The sequence below is a fragment of the Xiphias gladius genome, chromosome 10 (genome assembly GCF_016859285.1).
Source record: "Xiphias gladius isolate SHS-SW01 ecotype Sanya breed wild chromosome 10, ASM1685928v1, whole genome shotgun sequence".
Lineage (NCBI taxonomy): Eukaryota > Metazoa > Chordata > Actinopteri > Istiophoriformes > Xiphiidae > Xiphias > Xiphias gladius.
Window position 1 is genome coordinate 4,102,429 of NC_053409.1, and position 15,238 is coordinate 4,117,666.

General features: G+C 37.8%; 1 protein-coding gene across 8 annotated transcripts in view; it reads right to left on the bottom strand.

Moving 5' to 3' along the window:
- The window catches only part of adck1 (aarF domain containing kinase 1), a 114,551-nt gene that overhangs the window by 66,640 nt on the left and 32,673 nt on the right, over window positions 1–15,238 (bottom strand). For all 8 annotated transcript variants that reach the window (XM_040137879.1, XM_040137880.1, XM_040137884.1 and 5 more), the window contains exon 4: window positions 2,935–3,138. In XM_040137879.1, coding sequence (XP_039993813.1) covers window positions 2,935–3,138 — 204 coding nt within the window. The remainder of the gene's footprint in view (window positions 1–2,934; window positions 3,139–15,238) is intronic.

Sequence of the window (15,238 nt, forward strand, 5' to 3'; positions counted from 1 at the left end):
TATATTTTTATATCCTTATAAAGATTGTAATCATCCCCACCAGTTACACTGTAGCTAAGAGTTGTCTGGATAAAACTAAATGCTGCTTGCTGGTCAAATGTACCTATTTGCTGTAGGAATTTCTTTTGAATAGTTGACTGCCGTCGTTAAACTGCTGTTCTTTCTTTCCAAAGCTGAAGTAAATTTTTTTTTTTTTCTCTCATTGTCAGCAAATCCCATGAAAACATGCAAACAAACAAAGAATTGATGCTATTAACAACATTTGGTTTGAGTCTATCCATGGGCTTTGCTGATAATAAGAAAAATATGGAATAACACCAGGCTTATAGTTCCTTTTCATCATTTTTCAATCATGTTATCATTTTTTTCTGAGAGTTGTTGGGAAGAACTGTGCCATCCACATTGAATATTAGTGCTGCCTTTTATTTATGAAAGTGCTACGTATGAGTGAATTATGCAGTGTGATGATAATTTTTCTTGTTGATTGTTGGTCCTGTATTTAAAGTGTCTGAAAATGATAGTGTAACATTAAACACGGCAAATCAAGTGTTCCTAGTTTTTAGTTCCTAGTTTTAAATCATACACATTAGTTATTATTGTTGTCAGTGCAAGTAAATTTTGTATATTTTTAAAGACAGAAACATACCACCTCTTTGTCTATGGCTCAGTGAGAGCCACTTCGTTTTTACAGTACAGTATGAAAATGTGTCCCAACAAATATTGCAGATATTGAGAATCAGAGGGTACTGGCAGACAGAACAGCTGAGTATTCAACAATCAGACCTCAAACGTTGTGATTACACATTCATAGTGACAGTGACATTGACATGACAGAGTCAGTAAAAACAGTCTGACTCTTATGTTGTATATTACTTGATGTATATATATTTTACACGGGCTATTCCATACTTTGAAGGGAAATTTCTTATACAGACATCGAGAAAGGTGTTGTCTATGGCACACGATTTTTCTTTTGATGGGCCTGAGCAGAGACTGTACTATTTAGCCAATTTGATAATTTGTTAGACACACAGAATGGCAATATAGCAAATTTTAAAAAGGATTTAATTATCAAAATAATTAATTATTACATTTAATCTATATTTAAATTAATCACTATGGAAATAAACCACATAGCTAGTAAAACAGTGATTTTGGTGAAAGGATGTTTTGAAAGGACTGCGTTTGGTTTGCTGACTCGCAAAAGAGGGTATGACAATGTCCATAAACTTTAAATCTTAACTTTGGGGCTGGTGTGAAAGTTACTGTATTGACACTGATTAAAAAAATCTCATATTTGTTTAATGAAGACCTTGAAACCAGTGTAGTGTGAAAGCCTATTGACCAGTCTATGATATACTGCACTAATTATTGAGCCTCTGCTAGAGAAAAATCTCCTGGGAATTTCTCAAATGTCCCATGTAAACTGATCACCCACAACATTACAACCAGTTACCGGTTTTTATGTTGTGGCTGATCAATGTATGTTCTTTGTTAACACTGTTTCAAAGGAGGCCAGCGAGCAACATGGTACACCAATGAGAAGAAATGCACAAGAAAACTAGTCTAGTGCTTTGTAGCTAGAGTAGTCACAGACATCTTTCTTATTTTGGAATGGTGTTCAGCTTTAGTGGTGATCATGAGAAAACATTTAGAGATCATTTTATGATATGTCTGTTGCTATCTCGGCCACTTTGTGCTTTGATCAGTATTTTCTGTATATGCCTCTTCAGTTACACACAGATATACAGATAGACATACATTCTTGCACCATCATATAAAATAATACTGCCACAAAACAATATCTCTACATCAAAATCAGTGATCTACAACACTACCCACAATAGCCAATACACACAGATATTAAAGGAACAGCCTCATTGGTATAGACTGCATGGCAAAATCCCTTATGGTTGACAATGTATTTTGTCTCATGGTGTATATTAGACTATCACCCTAACATTGTTGTATACCAGACTTTGGCAAATTATGTCGAATTTAAACAATTATGAATTGGTCCGGACTGAGTCTGTGTCATGGGGAGCAACATGTTCACTGTTCCTGGATTTGCTGATGTAATGTACTCAACTGAGTATACCAAAGCCATTTCTTTGACCCACACACACAAACACAAAGACGCGCATATAACACTGGGGAGTGTGCGGTAGAGGGAGAAGACCAATGTACTGTATCTGATAATAACAGAACAATTGCCTCGCCTCCAGCAGGCTCTAAAAGGCTGTCATAACAACTAGTTTGAGAGCAACCTCCTTGCTCTGTACTAACAGCAGCATTACCAGCTACATCAGGAGTATGGCTTGGTTATGAAATGAAATGAGGACAAAATGTCAGACAAATCCACTTCTGCTTTATTTGCCCTTTTTTCTGAAAAAGGGGCTACTCAGGTTGCAGTGCGTTTTGAAGCTTAGTGCTCTTATTCAGGCAATATCTGTAACATGCCACTGACTAGATGAGATACAGTATGTAACGAATAAAGAGTTTTGTCTACTTTAGTGATACATTCTCCCAAACTGCCCCCACTCCACCTCCGAACCCCACCCCATTGTGAGGTTCGGTGTGAGGGGTCTACTGCCGTTCACCATTGGGGACTAGTGATACCAGTAGAGACATCCAAAAGGGAGCAGGGCAGGACAGACAGATAGGGGAACTTCTCTTTTCTCCAGTTTTCTGTGGCACTCGTACCCTGACAGGCCTGCGATATGTTGAATTTGTAGAACCACGAATGTAAAATCTACCATGAAAATCTCATCGTGTTAATCCCCCAATAGAAGCAAGAAGATATTCATTTAGTTAGATAATTACTTTAATTATTTAGAAGTAAAGACTACCTTGAATCTGGTTCGCACTCACCAGAAAAATAACAGAATGCAACCTATTAACATTATGTCAGAGATCGAGTCCAATCAGACTTACCTCCTTGCCGAGGTCTTCTCTGATGACCTGCTGGATCTCTTCCATGCTACTCTGAGGAGCTCGGCTGTGCAGCACCTTCAGTGTCGATGTGTACTCCTCAGGTAGCAGGTAGTCCAGAGCACCAAGGTGCTGGCCCACCTTGATGAAAGTGCCACGGTTGGCACAGCACAAATCTAGAAGACGTTCTGCTGACCGCCGATGCACCTACACGTGATGGAACACAGAAAAAAAATACTAAAAAGTCAGGCACAGGATAAAAATTCTCAAGGACTAATAGGAAAGGCTTGAAGGTCATTAATATCCAAACGGCTTATTCCCTTGGAGGACTGAGTGCACAAAACAAATTCCTTGGTATTCTGACACAATATATCTGATGCGCAATGCTGACATTCTGAGCTGAGGATGGAGCCACAGTGTCGACCCAAGGGTTCATCCTCTTTGGACAATGAATACGCAAAGGAAGTCTCACTGCAATGTGCTGATTGACACAGCCCTCTCAGGAGAAATGACAATAATGTTCATTTGTACAACCACCTAAAAAAGAACTTACTATCATACACAATTTCAAAGCAGGGGATAGTGTATTGTTCTAATATAACAGTGAAAAGTTAAAGGAAAAAATTCAAGGATGGATGTGCGTACTACAACTTTGAGTCTGGAAAGACTGAGGTTCATATCTAATGTGCAAACCGTCACCACTGGTTTCTCTTACATGAAAACATTTTTCCCTTATTCTGATATAGCCTCAATCGTTCATTCAAATTAACCAAATTATTTATTTGCCTAAGCTGAATCACAACTTTAAATATAGGTAAGATCAGTAAGAGGTCACTCATTTTTGGAAAGCTAGCACTCATGTGGGTATTCACTCATAAAGGCATTAACAAATTACGCAGTTTGTCAAAGGTATCAGGACTCATCCTCCAGAAATCATGAAAATCCACAGAAAACTGTATTGCAATCAAGCCATTAGGTAGCAGATCAGTTACTAACCAAGGATTATTTGTCACATTAACAGGCCATATACCAATAAATGGTCAAGGACAAGAAACACAAATAATAATTTGATTCAGTGTAACATTTAAGTTGATTTTGGTAGAAATTTTAGAGTCATAAATTATGGTCTGACCAGACTCAGGTAAGTGAATCCTTGAGTGATGTAATGATTTCATGTCACTTGTGTTTCAGCAATACTGAAGTTAAATCGAAAGAAAAGTCAAAACATTAAGACCATTTTGTCCAAGAGCATTGGGGAGACTGGACACCGATGTAGGGCAAGAAGACCACAGTCTGTTTCGGTTCAAAAAATAAAAAAAATAAAAAAAAATAGTGAAGTTTAACAAAAGTACAACAACAATATTAACACAATACAACATATACATATACATTTATACATAAAAAACCTTTGACCAGTAGTGTTTGTGAGTATGTGTATGCACCCATCAACCACAAGATTAAAACCAGTTACTGGTTTTAACGTTTTGGCTGAATGATGTGTGGCTGATCGGTGTATACGCATACACACATACACGACTGGACAAAAGTTTTAGAACATCCCCTTTTTTCTAGTTGTTACTGAAATTTACATAGTGAAATGTCTCTGTTTCTGTGAAATTACAGCACTGAACAAATTAATAATAAAGATTAAAAAAAAGAATCATGGAATCTTAAAACCTAAATTTAATGTAAATTTTTGACTCATCCAGCATTGTTCCAGCCGAACAATGAGAGACTTCATCTGTGGTGTTTGTAAGTGTGTCTTTGTGGGTGTGTGATGGTCCTGTCCCGTCTGTCTTATTTGAACCAGCTGGAAGTGATAATGCTTACACAGAGCTCCTCTCCTGAGACCAACGCAAATAAAAAGCCATGAAATTAGCTCCCCTTAACCTCTGTAACCCCACTACACACACCATGAATACACCCCAGCACACACCAACATACATATGTAGACACAAGGCATGTTCCCATAGGACAATTTGACATGAGTGTCATCTGGGCAATGATGAGCAAGCAATGACTGAAACAAGTAGCCAAAGATTACCAGATGAGCCTTTCTGCTTAAAGATGCACTAGGAACCCTTTTTATAAATACCATCATTACACTATCAGAGCCACCTACTCTGTGTCCGACCATATGGATGACTAAACGTAAAAGCTTTCACTAACACATAATTACCTGCTCCAAGGAGGTTATGTGATCACCTGTGTTTGTTACTGAACTGATTTGCACCAAACTTGGTGGAGTGATGGGGAAACAAATACATTTGCAGGCAGATCCATACGATTTTTCTATGATTTGTATTTCTTCCTCTGAAGTCTGATGTATGTTATTTAACATTGGCCTGATCGCATTTTATAGTTGGTAATGTGGTTTATCACACAAAAAATGCAGAGGCTGTTATTTACAAATATTCAATTTGTGGTTTAAATCTTGAATTCCTACCCATTTTTCATAGTAAAACTTACTATATATACAAATGGATGACAAATTAAAGGAAAAACCAACATTAATTGTCTTAGTAAGGTGTTGGGCCACCATGAGTCACCAGAACAGCTTCATTGTGCCTTGGCATTGATTCTACAAGTCTCTGGAACTCTATTTGAGGAATGGAATGCAATTCTTCCAAAATATATACCTTCATTTGGTGTATTGATGATGGTGGTGAAGAGCGCTGTCTAACACGCTGGTACAAAATCTCCCATAGGTGTTCAATTGGGTTGAGATGTGCCGACTGCTAAGGCCATAGCATATGACATCATTTTCATACTCATCAAACCAGTGACCCCTAATGCCCTATGGATGGGGCGTTGTCATCCTGTTTCTCCACTATTTTTTCAGGTTTTTCCTTTATCACCTGTCTTTAGCTCAAAAACCAAAATACCAAATAGCAAAACCTCAAAATGGCGTCTTGATACTATTGCACTTTATGATCACCTAAAAGTTGATGATGCAACAGTATTATAATACCGTGACATCCAGTCTGCCATGTACACAGATTACTTTCAAACAAAAACCTTCCCATCCTGATGAGATTGAATGAAAAATGTATGGAAATAATACAATTAACAGTTGGTATGGAATGCAAAATATCAACATTAGGGTTGTGACTACCTACTGGTTAGTCAATAAGTAATGATAACACTGTAAAAATTAATAGCTAAACAATTAATGTTTATTATTTTTATTACACAGTAGTGTTATGGTGACATTCAGGAGATTATGTTAACGATCCAGCAATTTTACCATTATGCCATTTTATGTTTGATTGTTGTTGTTAACACTATAATTTGATATTATGGTATGAAATTCCTCCAAAAAAGTGCTTTGTTTTATCCATCGAATGCCCTCAGATAGCCAGATCACCTGAAGTCATGTCAGATCTATGTCTGGTAGAATTTGTGTGGAAGCTGATTAGAGGGTCTGATCTGAATGAAAATCTGGCATAAGTTTGCCCACAGCTTGTAGCCTAATCATCAGATTCATCATCACTGCTCTCTCTCCCCTCTTTCAGTAATCAGTATGCTTTGTCCAATTGAGGCAGGCTCACAGCTTGAAGATGGCATCACCATGGCAATGCTGCTCACTGACAGTCTGAGGGGAATGCTGCTCTGGGATAGGCTGAAGCTGGCCACCACCCACCATCTCCACACACACGGCATCCAATCAAATGGACTGTTAGCGAATTAGACTCATGAGTTAATTTGTGGTACATCACAGAGACATAGGAGCTCAGTGCAGAATGCCTCTAGGTATCTCTCCACTCATCCTCTTCACACAGTTGGCAAGGACAGTAAATATAAGGCTGGAGGTGTTTGTGTGCGTGTGTTTATGTGTGCATGTGCGTGTGAACGTGTGTGCGCATGTGTGACTTGTGTGCAAGCTTTAGGGGGTGATGTGTAATGGATGAGAAAGGGTGAAAGAACAAGGGAATGAATGCTAGAAAGACAGGAGAGGGATGGATAAAGCAAAGAGGAAGGGGGGAAGGAGAAAATGGAAGGTAAGGAGTGAAGAAAGGAAGAAAAGATCAAATTATAATATTACAGTAATATAACTGGGTCAACTTTTTGTCAATTTGCAAATAGTTAAAAATTAATGTTAGGTTTTTGCAAATTTCCAAATACCAGTAAATCTTCTGAATTAAAATATGGAACAGAACTCTCAGCGATGCTAAGTGGTCTTGATGAAGGTCACGGTCTGAATAAATAACGGAGAGACAAGAACTGCAATCTCTGCCTCTATGGGAATACTTAAATGACATTGTGCTTCACTGGCTGAATTTCTGAGTTCTTTTGTATATACACAAGTTTTTCTGTGTGTGCAGTTGTGGTTTACATATTCCTGTAAAATCAAAAATATGCCCAAAATTCTAGATGACTCTAGTGTGTGTGTGTGTGTGTGTAAACCTCACTTTGGTCAACACAGAGAGGAGGAACCATAACATTATTAAAAATGTACAAAAATGAATTTTTGGAATCTGTGGATGGATTCAGAATCATAGACAATTCCAAGTTAATTCCCACCCCAAACCCTACCTTTATCCCTCAATCGTTATGCAGAGAGTCATTCCACAGGTGGAGCATAAAGTAAAGAAGATAATCCTAATATTAAAACTAAACTTCCAAGACCAAACCACCAAAACAATACGCGAATATGGCTGTGTGTGACAGATGTTTCTTCCCTGCCATTACAATAGTCATAACTTCAGGTCAGACAGAATCATCTGACTATCTATATAAATGGTCAGGTGATTCTCTGATGTAATAAAACTGATAACATGTTTGGATGAAAAATATAGTAAGAGTGTTGAGCGATTCTGTATGGTTGGTCTTGTATTTATCCAATAAAGAGTATAATTGTTGTTCTACTAAAAGGGGAAGGAAGGGAACAAAAGCATGTGAGAACAAGATGCAGTAGATGACCAGATGCTGTGTTTCAGAGCTTTACATCCTGAGACTTCACTGTCACTGTACCATTAGAACACTGATTCCTTTTAACTATAATTTACATCAAAGTCTGACTCCTACATCATCAGCCAGTGGGTCAGTGCACACACTCCATCAGCAATACCTGCACTAGATTACTCAGTGCAGGTATTGCTTAATACTGTACGTGCACCATGTCAGTAATTAGATTTCTCCTCTACTCCCCACTAATTTCGGAAGAATTGCCCTCAGATTTCAACTGTATAGTAACAGAAGACAATGCTTCCTAGTTATTTAGATTTATACAGGCCATTTTGTGTTAGTTTCAGTTTTAGTTGGTTTAGCTTTGGTTGGATTAATTTGTAATACAATGCATCACATGTAATGATCTCTCCTTTCATCCAGCCAATCCACTCCACTACTTTCCCTGTCTGTAGTCATTTGTCTTGAACATATTTGTAAGAAATCACTTAGCAACCTGGTTACCAGTATACATAGCAGAGAAATCAGCATTCTCCAGAAGAAACCTACTTGGGGAAATCAGGTTTCCTTAGTCCCCTACCCCAGTTACGGAAACGGGGTTTCTTGTTTAAATGACAGTTAAGAAATCAGCTTACTGGAGAAAGCAGACTGTAACCTGGTTACTTACGTGCAGGTAAAGGCAGGCCATGCTTACTGTGGTGCAAGACATCTCAAACCAAGCCATCACCCATCACTGGCCTAATTTACTTTCTATTTGTGGTATTTGCTGTGAGGACACAAAGTATATTAAGTGCACAGTGAAGACCCATGAAGGTGCCTCAATGACTACACTGTCATAAAGGCCTATAGGGTCATGTTGAGACCAACATTAGCTCTGTATAACATACACAGCCCTGTCATTCTTTTCAGTAAGACCAATATGTTGATGCTGTTGGAGTGCCAACGCAGGGCGTTCTAGCTACAGGGTTGCCCAGCACAAAAGGCTGAACATGGCTCAACTTATACACAATGGCCCATATACAATAATATTTTCAAGTGTCTCCTATTCGGATAAAATCCAGAAGAGATTTAAGAAACTTTCATTTAAACCCTGTGTTATATGATTTTGCATCACCAGGCTATGAAAAATATACTCTATTGCTATGAGGGAAAGAAGAGGGAGAGATGGCTGTCTCTTCTTGCTGCAGTGGTTCAGAGATTGATGGTCACTGTGAAATTATCACACATTTCCCAGGAAATAAAAATACAAGTGGTTAAAATTTCCAGGCTCTAATGCACAAAGTAAAGCTTGTTTATTTTCACTGACAGCCTGTCACTGTAACGTTACTGTCTGTACCCTCACAGCTACTGTGCTGTTGCATTTCTTGGATTGGTGCATAGTTGATTCACTCTGTGCTGCTTGGTTCAACACCCAGTCAAAATTTAAATGTCTTAAATATAGAGTATATATTCCACGTCACAAAATCTCATGCAAAAACCAGAGAAATATTTGACATATTTTCTTCATGGGGAAAACAGGTCAGCACCATCAGAGACAAAGATACGCACATTCATGTCTGTAGCCTGTATTTTGTTATGGAAATGTTGACTAATGCCTGTAGGAAAGGTATAGGGGATGGTTTGAGGATCGACTTCACTTTATCCAGAACCTCTACCTTCTGTATTTTCACATTTTCATCCAATGTTCCTCTAATATGTGCTCATGATGTACTATGAAGCACACTGACAGTCACTGAAAACTTCTCCTTTAATTTCTGTGTTGTCATTAACATTTATTGTTTAAGATTATTCACAAGATTCCTCACTGCATCCAAATCAAGTAGTGATGAGGGAGGGACTTGTGACTCCTAGTGGCATGAAAGCAAACAGCATGTTGGATTTTATGAGCGTGGAACAGCTCTGGAGGATCCTGCAAGTGAGCTGCAACCAAACTGCCGTGGAGAAGTGGGACACTTTAAGAGCTATCATTGTGGCCACACACTGTATATGCGTCTCCTTTGGCCAGATTACAAATATGATTGCAGTCTTTCTTTGTTTAACTGGCTTTATGCAAATTAGGGTTGGCCCTCCTCCAGTCCAGAAGGAGGTCTTAGTGCACCTGAAGCTGTTTGTTATGCCAAAGATGCCTGAAGAATAACTCACGCAGTTTAGTAGTTTAATTACAACAAGTGGGTTTCCATCCACATATTTTTATATGCATTTTCAATTTGAAAATTAAAAAAACCTGACTGGAAATGCTGGAAATTCAAAAAAATATTTAAATATTGCCAAAAACACGCTTCGCCGAGGAGGAAAAGTTGGTGTATCGACAAAAGCAAAATGTAGCTAAGTGCCATATAAACAGACTTAACCGAATAAATCATGGCTTCACTTAAGCTTCCACTCCCCTGAAGAGATTGAAATATATGATGAGACTGTTATGTTGCCTAAATTAAATACATTAAACAAACATGCCATATTTCCATCATCTTTTTGGCATAGCTTTTCACCGTTTAATTGTGTCATCTTGCTGCACCCTATTCATCTGCAAGGGTTTAATGGCACCTGACTGGAGAATTAGCGTCACCTACTTTTTATCTTGATCAACCAATCCTTAATGTTCACATAACAGCAGTGGATGGAAATGGGCATTATGTGTTAAGTTTGCATTTTCTTTTTCTTCTTTTTTAAGAATTTCCACTTTATTTGGATGTAAAACCCACCTAATAACAATTTAACTAGCGTTAGCTGAATGAACTAAGGTGACACAAACGTTTTTTTTGTCTTTACGGTTGTAACTCAAGCTGCTCCCCTCACCCATACAGAGCATTCAAGGGCTGAACTGATCAGGGATCACATAAAAAGTCTCAAGTATATTAACTGTATTGTGAGAGTAATAAACGGTGCAGCCACTAGAGGACGTCTATGGACCTTTAAATTTTAAGGCTTCATATCTATTTCATTGGAGAGTTGTAGCGTGGGACACTTGGTGTGTTTCAGGTTTTCTATTGCTTAAATCTAGCTTAAATCTGAATTAACTTGCATTGTTTTAAACAATTTGAGGACCGTTTCAAAGCACTTAGCTTGTTCTTTTTGTTTCTCTGTAACTCAGTCTCTCTTTACGTACATAATTAAAGCGTTGGCCCCGGGGACAATTCCCTGTAGTGAAGGTTGGTGGACAGCCTTCCAATGCCATTAAGCACAGATGGCAAATTGTTTTCTAGGAATCACTACTCCCCTCCCTTTGTGTTTTCTGATTGTGTTCAAGTGTTGTAGGGAGAAGCAGGGCCACAAAGCCAGCATATTCCACACAATGGTAAAAATCAGTTCCACACAGATTCTCACTGCAGACAGATAGAGAGACAGGATCAATGAGCTCAACCAAACTGCTAATAAATAGATTTTCAGATACACAAAAAAATGGATACTTGTTTTTGTTGTTTGTTTGTTTGTTTGTTTTCGTTGTTTTTTTTTTGCAGTATTATTCATTACTTTTACAATGTGCCTGTGCTATAATTAGCTACTAATGGATAAAAATGGATGTTAATTCCATTTCTCAATTTTAGGGTACAACTGTGACTCTGTGACTTAAGTGTATAAAATACTACTATTACTACCAATAATAGTAATATAAGTAATAATAAAAATAATAATGTTGTCGTTTCACCTTTGTTTATAAAGCATTTACATAAGCATGATGCAAAATCAAAAGCTTTTTTGTAATTTGGGAAGAGTTTTATAAGAGTCACATTGGAGAATAGTATAAAAGATAATTATTTAATACAAATTTAAAGGCACACAGCAGTGATTTAGTATCTCACTTTCATTAGGTTAGGGGACTCACAAGACAGACTATAAAAGAATGGTCAACATCTTTGAAGCAGACCCTGATATATTCTGAATTTTGTCCCTACAAATTAGAAAAACATTGGTTCCAAAAATTCCCATTATGCAACTTCATAGCATCTGTCATTATGTTATGTTCACATAATATTGGATGGATGGTAGAAATATGAAAGACATCCTTGTTTACAACTGAACATCAGCTAATACCTAAAAACATGTGACAGCAACGTTGGCTGTGAGTTTTAAAGATACTGTACATTGGCAACACTATAAATTTGGGTTTGGCTTTGAATGATAGACTTTAGCTGACCTGAAGTTTCCATATTTGCCAATGTTTTCAGACAGTACCATATTATTAAAGGAATAATTGAACATTTTTGGAAATATGACTAGATGAGAAGATCAACACCATTCCCATGTGTGTTGTGGCAAAATACAACAGTAGATAAATAATTATGTCTTAATGTGTAGCAGGAGTCAAAGGTGTGAGTAATTTCTGCTGCCGCACCAAAGCTTAATGACTCGGATTAGTGGACTATGACCAAGGCTTATTTATTACTGGGGTGCTCGTGATTAGCTCGTTACTCAGCTCACTGAGGCTCATCTAGCTGCCTGTCACAAGGGAGAGGGGGAACTATGTGTGTGTGTTTGTCTGCAGATTTAAGCCTGTGTAGTCAAGAGGCCTCTTCTACAACTATTACAGCAGCAAAGCTTGAGGAGTTAACAAAGCCATTCACAAAAAATCATTTAAGCATTTAATAAAATAATAATGTTGTCGTTTCACCTTTGTTTATAAAGCATTTACATAAGCATGATGCAAAATCAAAAGCTTTTTTGTAATTTGGGAAGAGTTTTATAAGAGTCACATTGGAGAATAGTATAAAAGATAATTATTTAATACAAATTTAAAGGCACACAGCAGTGATTTAGTATCTCACTTTCATTAGGTTAGGGGACTCACAAGACAGACTATAAAAGAATGGTCAACATCTTTGAAGCAGACCCTGATATATTCTGAATTTTGTCCCTACAAATTAGAAAAACATTGGTTCCAAAAATTCCCATTATGCAACTTCATAGCATCTGTCATTATGTTATGTTCACATAATATTGGATGGATGGTAGAAATATGAAAGACACCCTTGTTTACAACTGAACATCAGCTAATACCTAAAAACATGTGACAGCAACGTTGGCTGTGAGTTTTAAAGATACTGTACATTGGCAACACTATAAATTTGGGTTTGGCTTTGAATGATAGACTTTAGCTGACCTGAAGTTTCCATATTTGCCAATGTTTTCAGACAGTACCATATTATTAAAGGAATAATTGAACATTTTTGGAAATATGACTAGATGAGAAGATCAACACCATTCCCATGTGTGTTGTGGCAAAATACAACAGTAGATAAATAATTATGTCTTAATGTGTAGCAGGAGTCAAAGGTGTGAGTAATTTCTGCTGCCGCACCAAAGCTTAATGACTCGGATTAGTGGACTATGACCAAGGCTTATTTATTACTGGGGTGCTCGTGATTAGCTCGTTACTCAGCTCACTGAGGCTCATCTAGCTGCCTGTCACAAGGGAGAGGGGGAACTATGTGTGTGTGTTTGTCTGCAGATTTAAGCCTGTGTAGTCAAGAGGCCTCTTCTACAACTATTACAGCAGCAAAGCTTGAGGAGTTAACAAAGCCATTCACAAAAAATCATTTAAGCATTTAATAAAATAATACAGAATGTATCTCATACCTCTCCTGCACTGCATATTAAAAATGTCATATTTTAACACAGCCCTACAGCAATACAAAAGGTGGGAAAAATACCATTTGTTATCTCTTACAGCCGAGTGTAGACGTAAACTCTTATGGTGCTTCTGTGATGGTGCTATTTTCTCTAACTGTGATATGAAAGGAATAGCAAAAACATAGGACTAAATGTTAAATGTAGTAAAAAAAAAAATGAAAAAGGAATGAGAGAATGAGAGTTTGTGGTGCTGGGGGTGATATTTCACTGGAAGCCACAGTTAATGTCATGCTTTGCATTTTATAGTCATGCTTCAGTAATTGTACGTCAGTGCCGCATGAACGGCAGAAACGCTCTCTGCCACGAGCCAGCTGATACTAAGAATCAGTATGGATCAGTGAGACTGTCCTCCTGTAAAAAGGGCAGAGGCTCAGAGCCCAGGATAATGTTGCGACACGCTACAGCCAGAGGAAATAATTAATCAAATTGAATAATAATGTTAAAAAAAACACCTTGTTGCATGCAGAAGAAGAAACATGTTTTGCAGTGGATTGAAGACCATACCATACCCATTAAATCCTGGTTTATGTTAAAGGAGCTTAACTTTAGAGTTTTAATAGTGTTAAAGTGGCGGATTGATCTGTGAATCCTTGCTGAAGAGAAGGTCTGACCACAAAGCATCGTCATTCAGCTGCCACATAGCACTGAATTCATGAGCTACGATGTTTGCAAACTCAACAGGCAATACAAGTAATTATCAGACATGAATGCCTTGAACGCAACTTGACATACATTTGATGGTTGTTTTGCGGACTTCTGAGTGAATGACAGTTTTAGTTACTTGACAGCACATAAATGCACCATTCCTCTACATGGAATGCAGATGTGTGCTATCATTGGATGATCAGGGTTGGAAGACACACATACTAGTTAGTGAACAAAAAGTAGTTAGCAAACAAGGTCCTGTAAAGTAGTGACACTTTCACAAGAAAATGTCAGACAGCAAATACCATGAGGAGCTCAGACGAGAAAACAATCACACTTTCTATAGAACGACCGTTGTAGCACATCACTTTGACCGAGCGTTTAGAGGAGGAAATGGTGCAAGCAGGGCAAGATAGGGTAGGGCAAGAAGAGGTGAAAAATCTGTTACACTGGATCAACTATATTACCAGCCTCTGGAACCAACAGATGAGTGCTGCTGGTGTAACTGTAATCTACAACAGAGTGCTTTTGCATTTTGGAGCTGCTGTTGGAGGAGTCAAAGCGAGATAGTCGATACACTGGATTATCATACATGTATGACAAGTCAACCTGATTTCAGCACTCTCGTAGTTAACACAGAAAAGTTTATAACGTTGTACATCCCTTCTGGCTACAGCAGAGTCTGTCCAATCAGAACTATTCATCGGGTGAGACATCTGTCCCAAGTGATCCAATCTAAAACTACAAAGAAGGAATGATCATCTCTTCCATGAATGTATATCTCTGCCAAATTAGTCCCAGGATAAATCTGGGATTTTTTAAAACATAAGATTGTTTACAACCAAAATCATGTGAGTCAATTTATAACTACTGTGAGTTATAAATGTGGATGTGTGTTTTGGCAAGTGAAACACAGAATTGTAAGGTGGGTGTATCACATTAACAATACATTTCGAAAATTAAAGCAATTACGCAAAGAAATCTCAAATGTGGCTGCATGTTTACAAATAACCGAGAGTGTAAGCAGATAGTACCAGTACAGTATTTGGTTTAAAGGTGTTATATGTAAGTTTTTGCTATCACTACATAGCCAAAGCTAGCATTACCAGCTGTTGACTTACCAGTC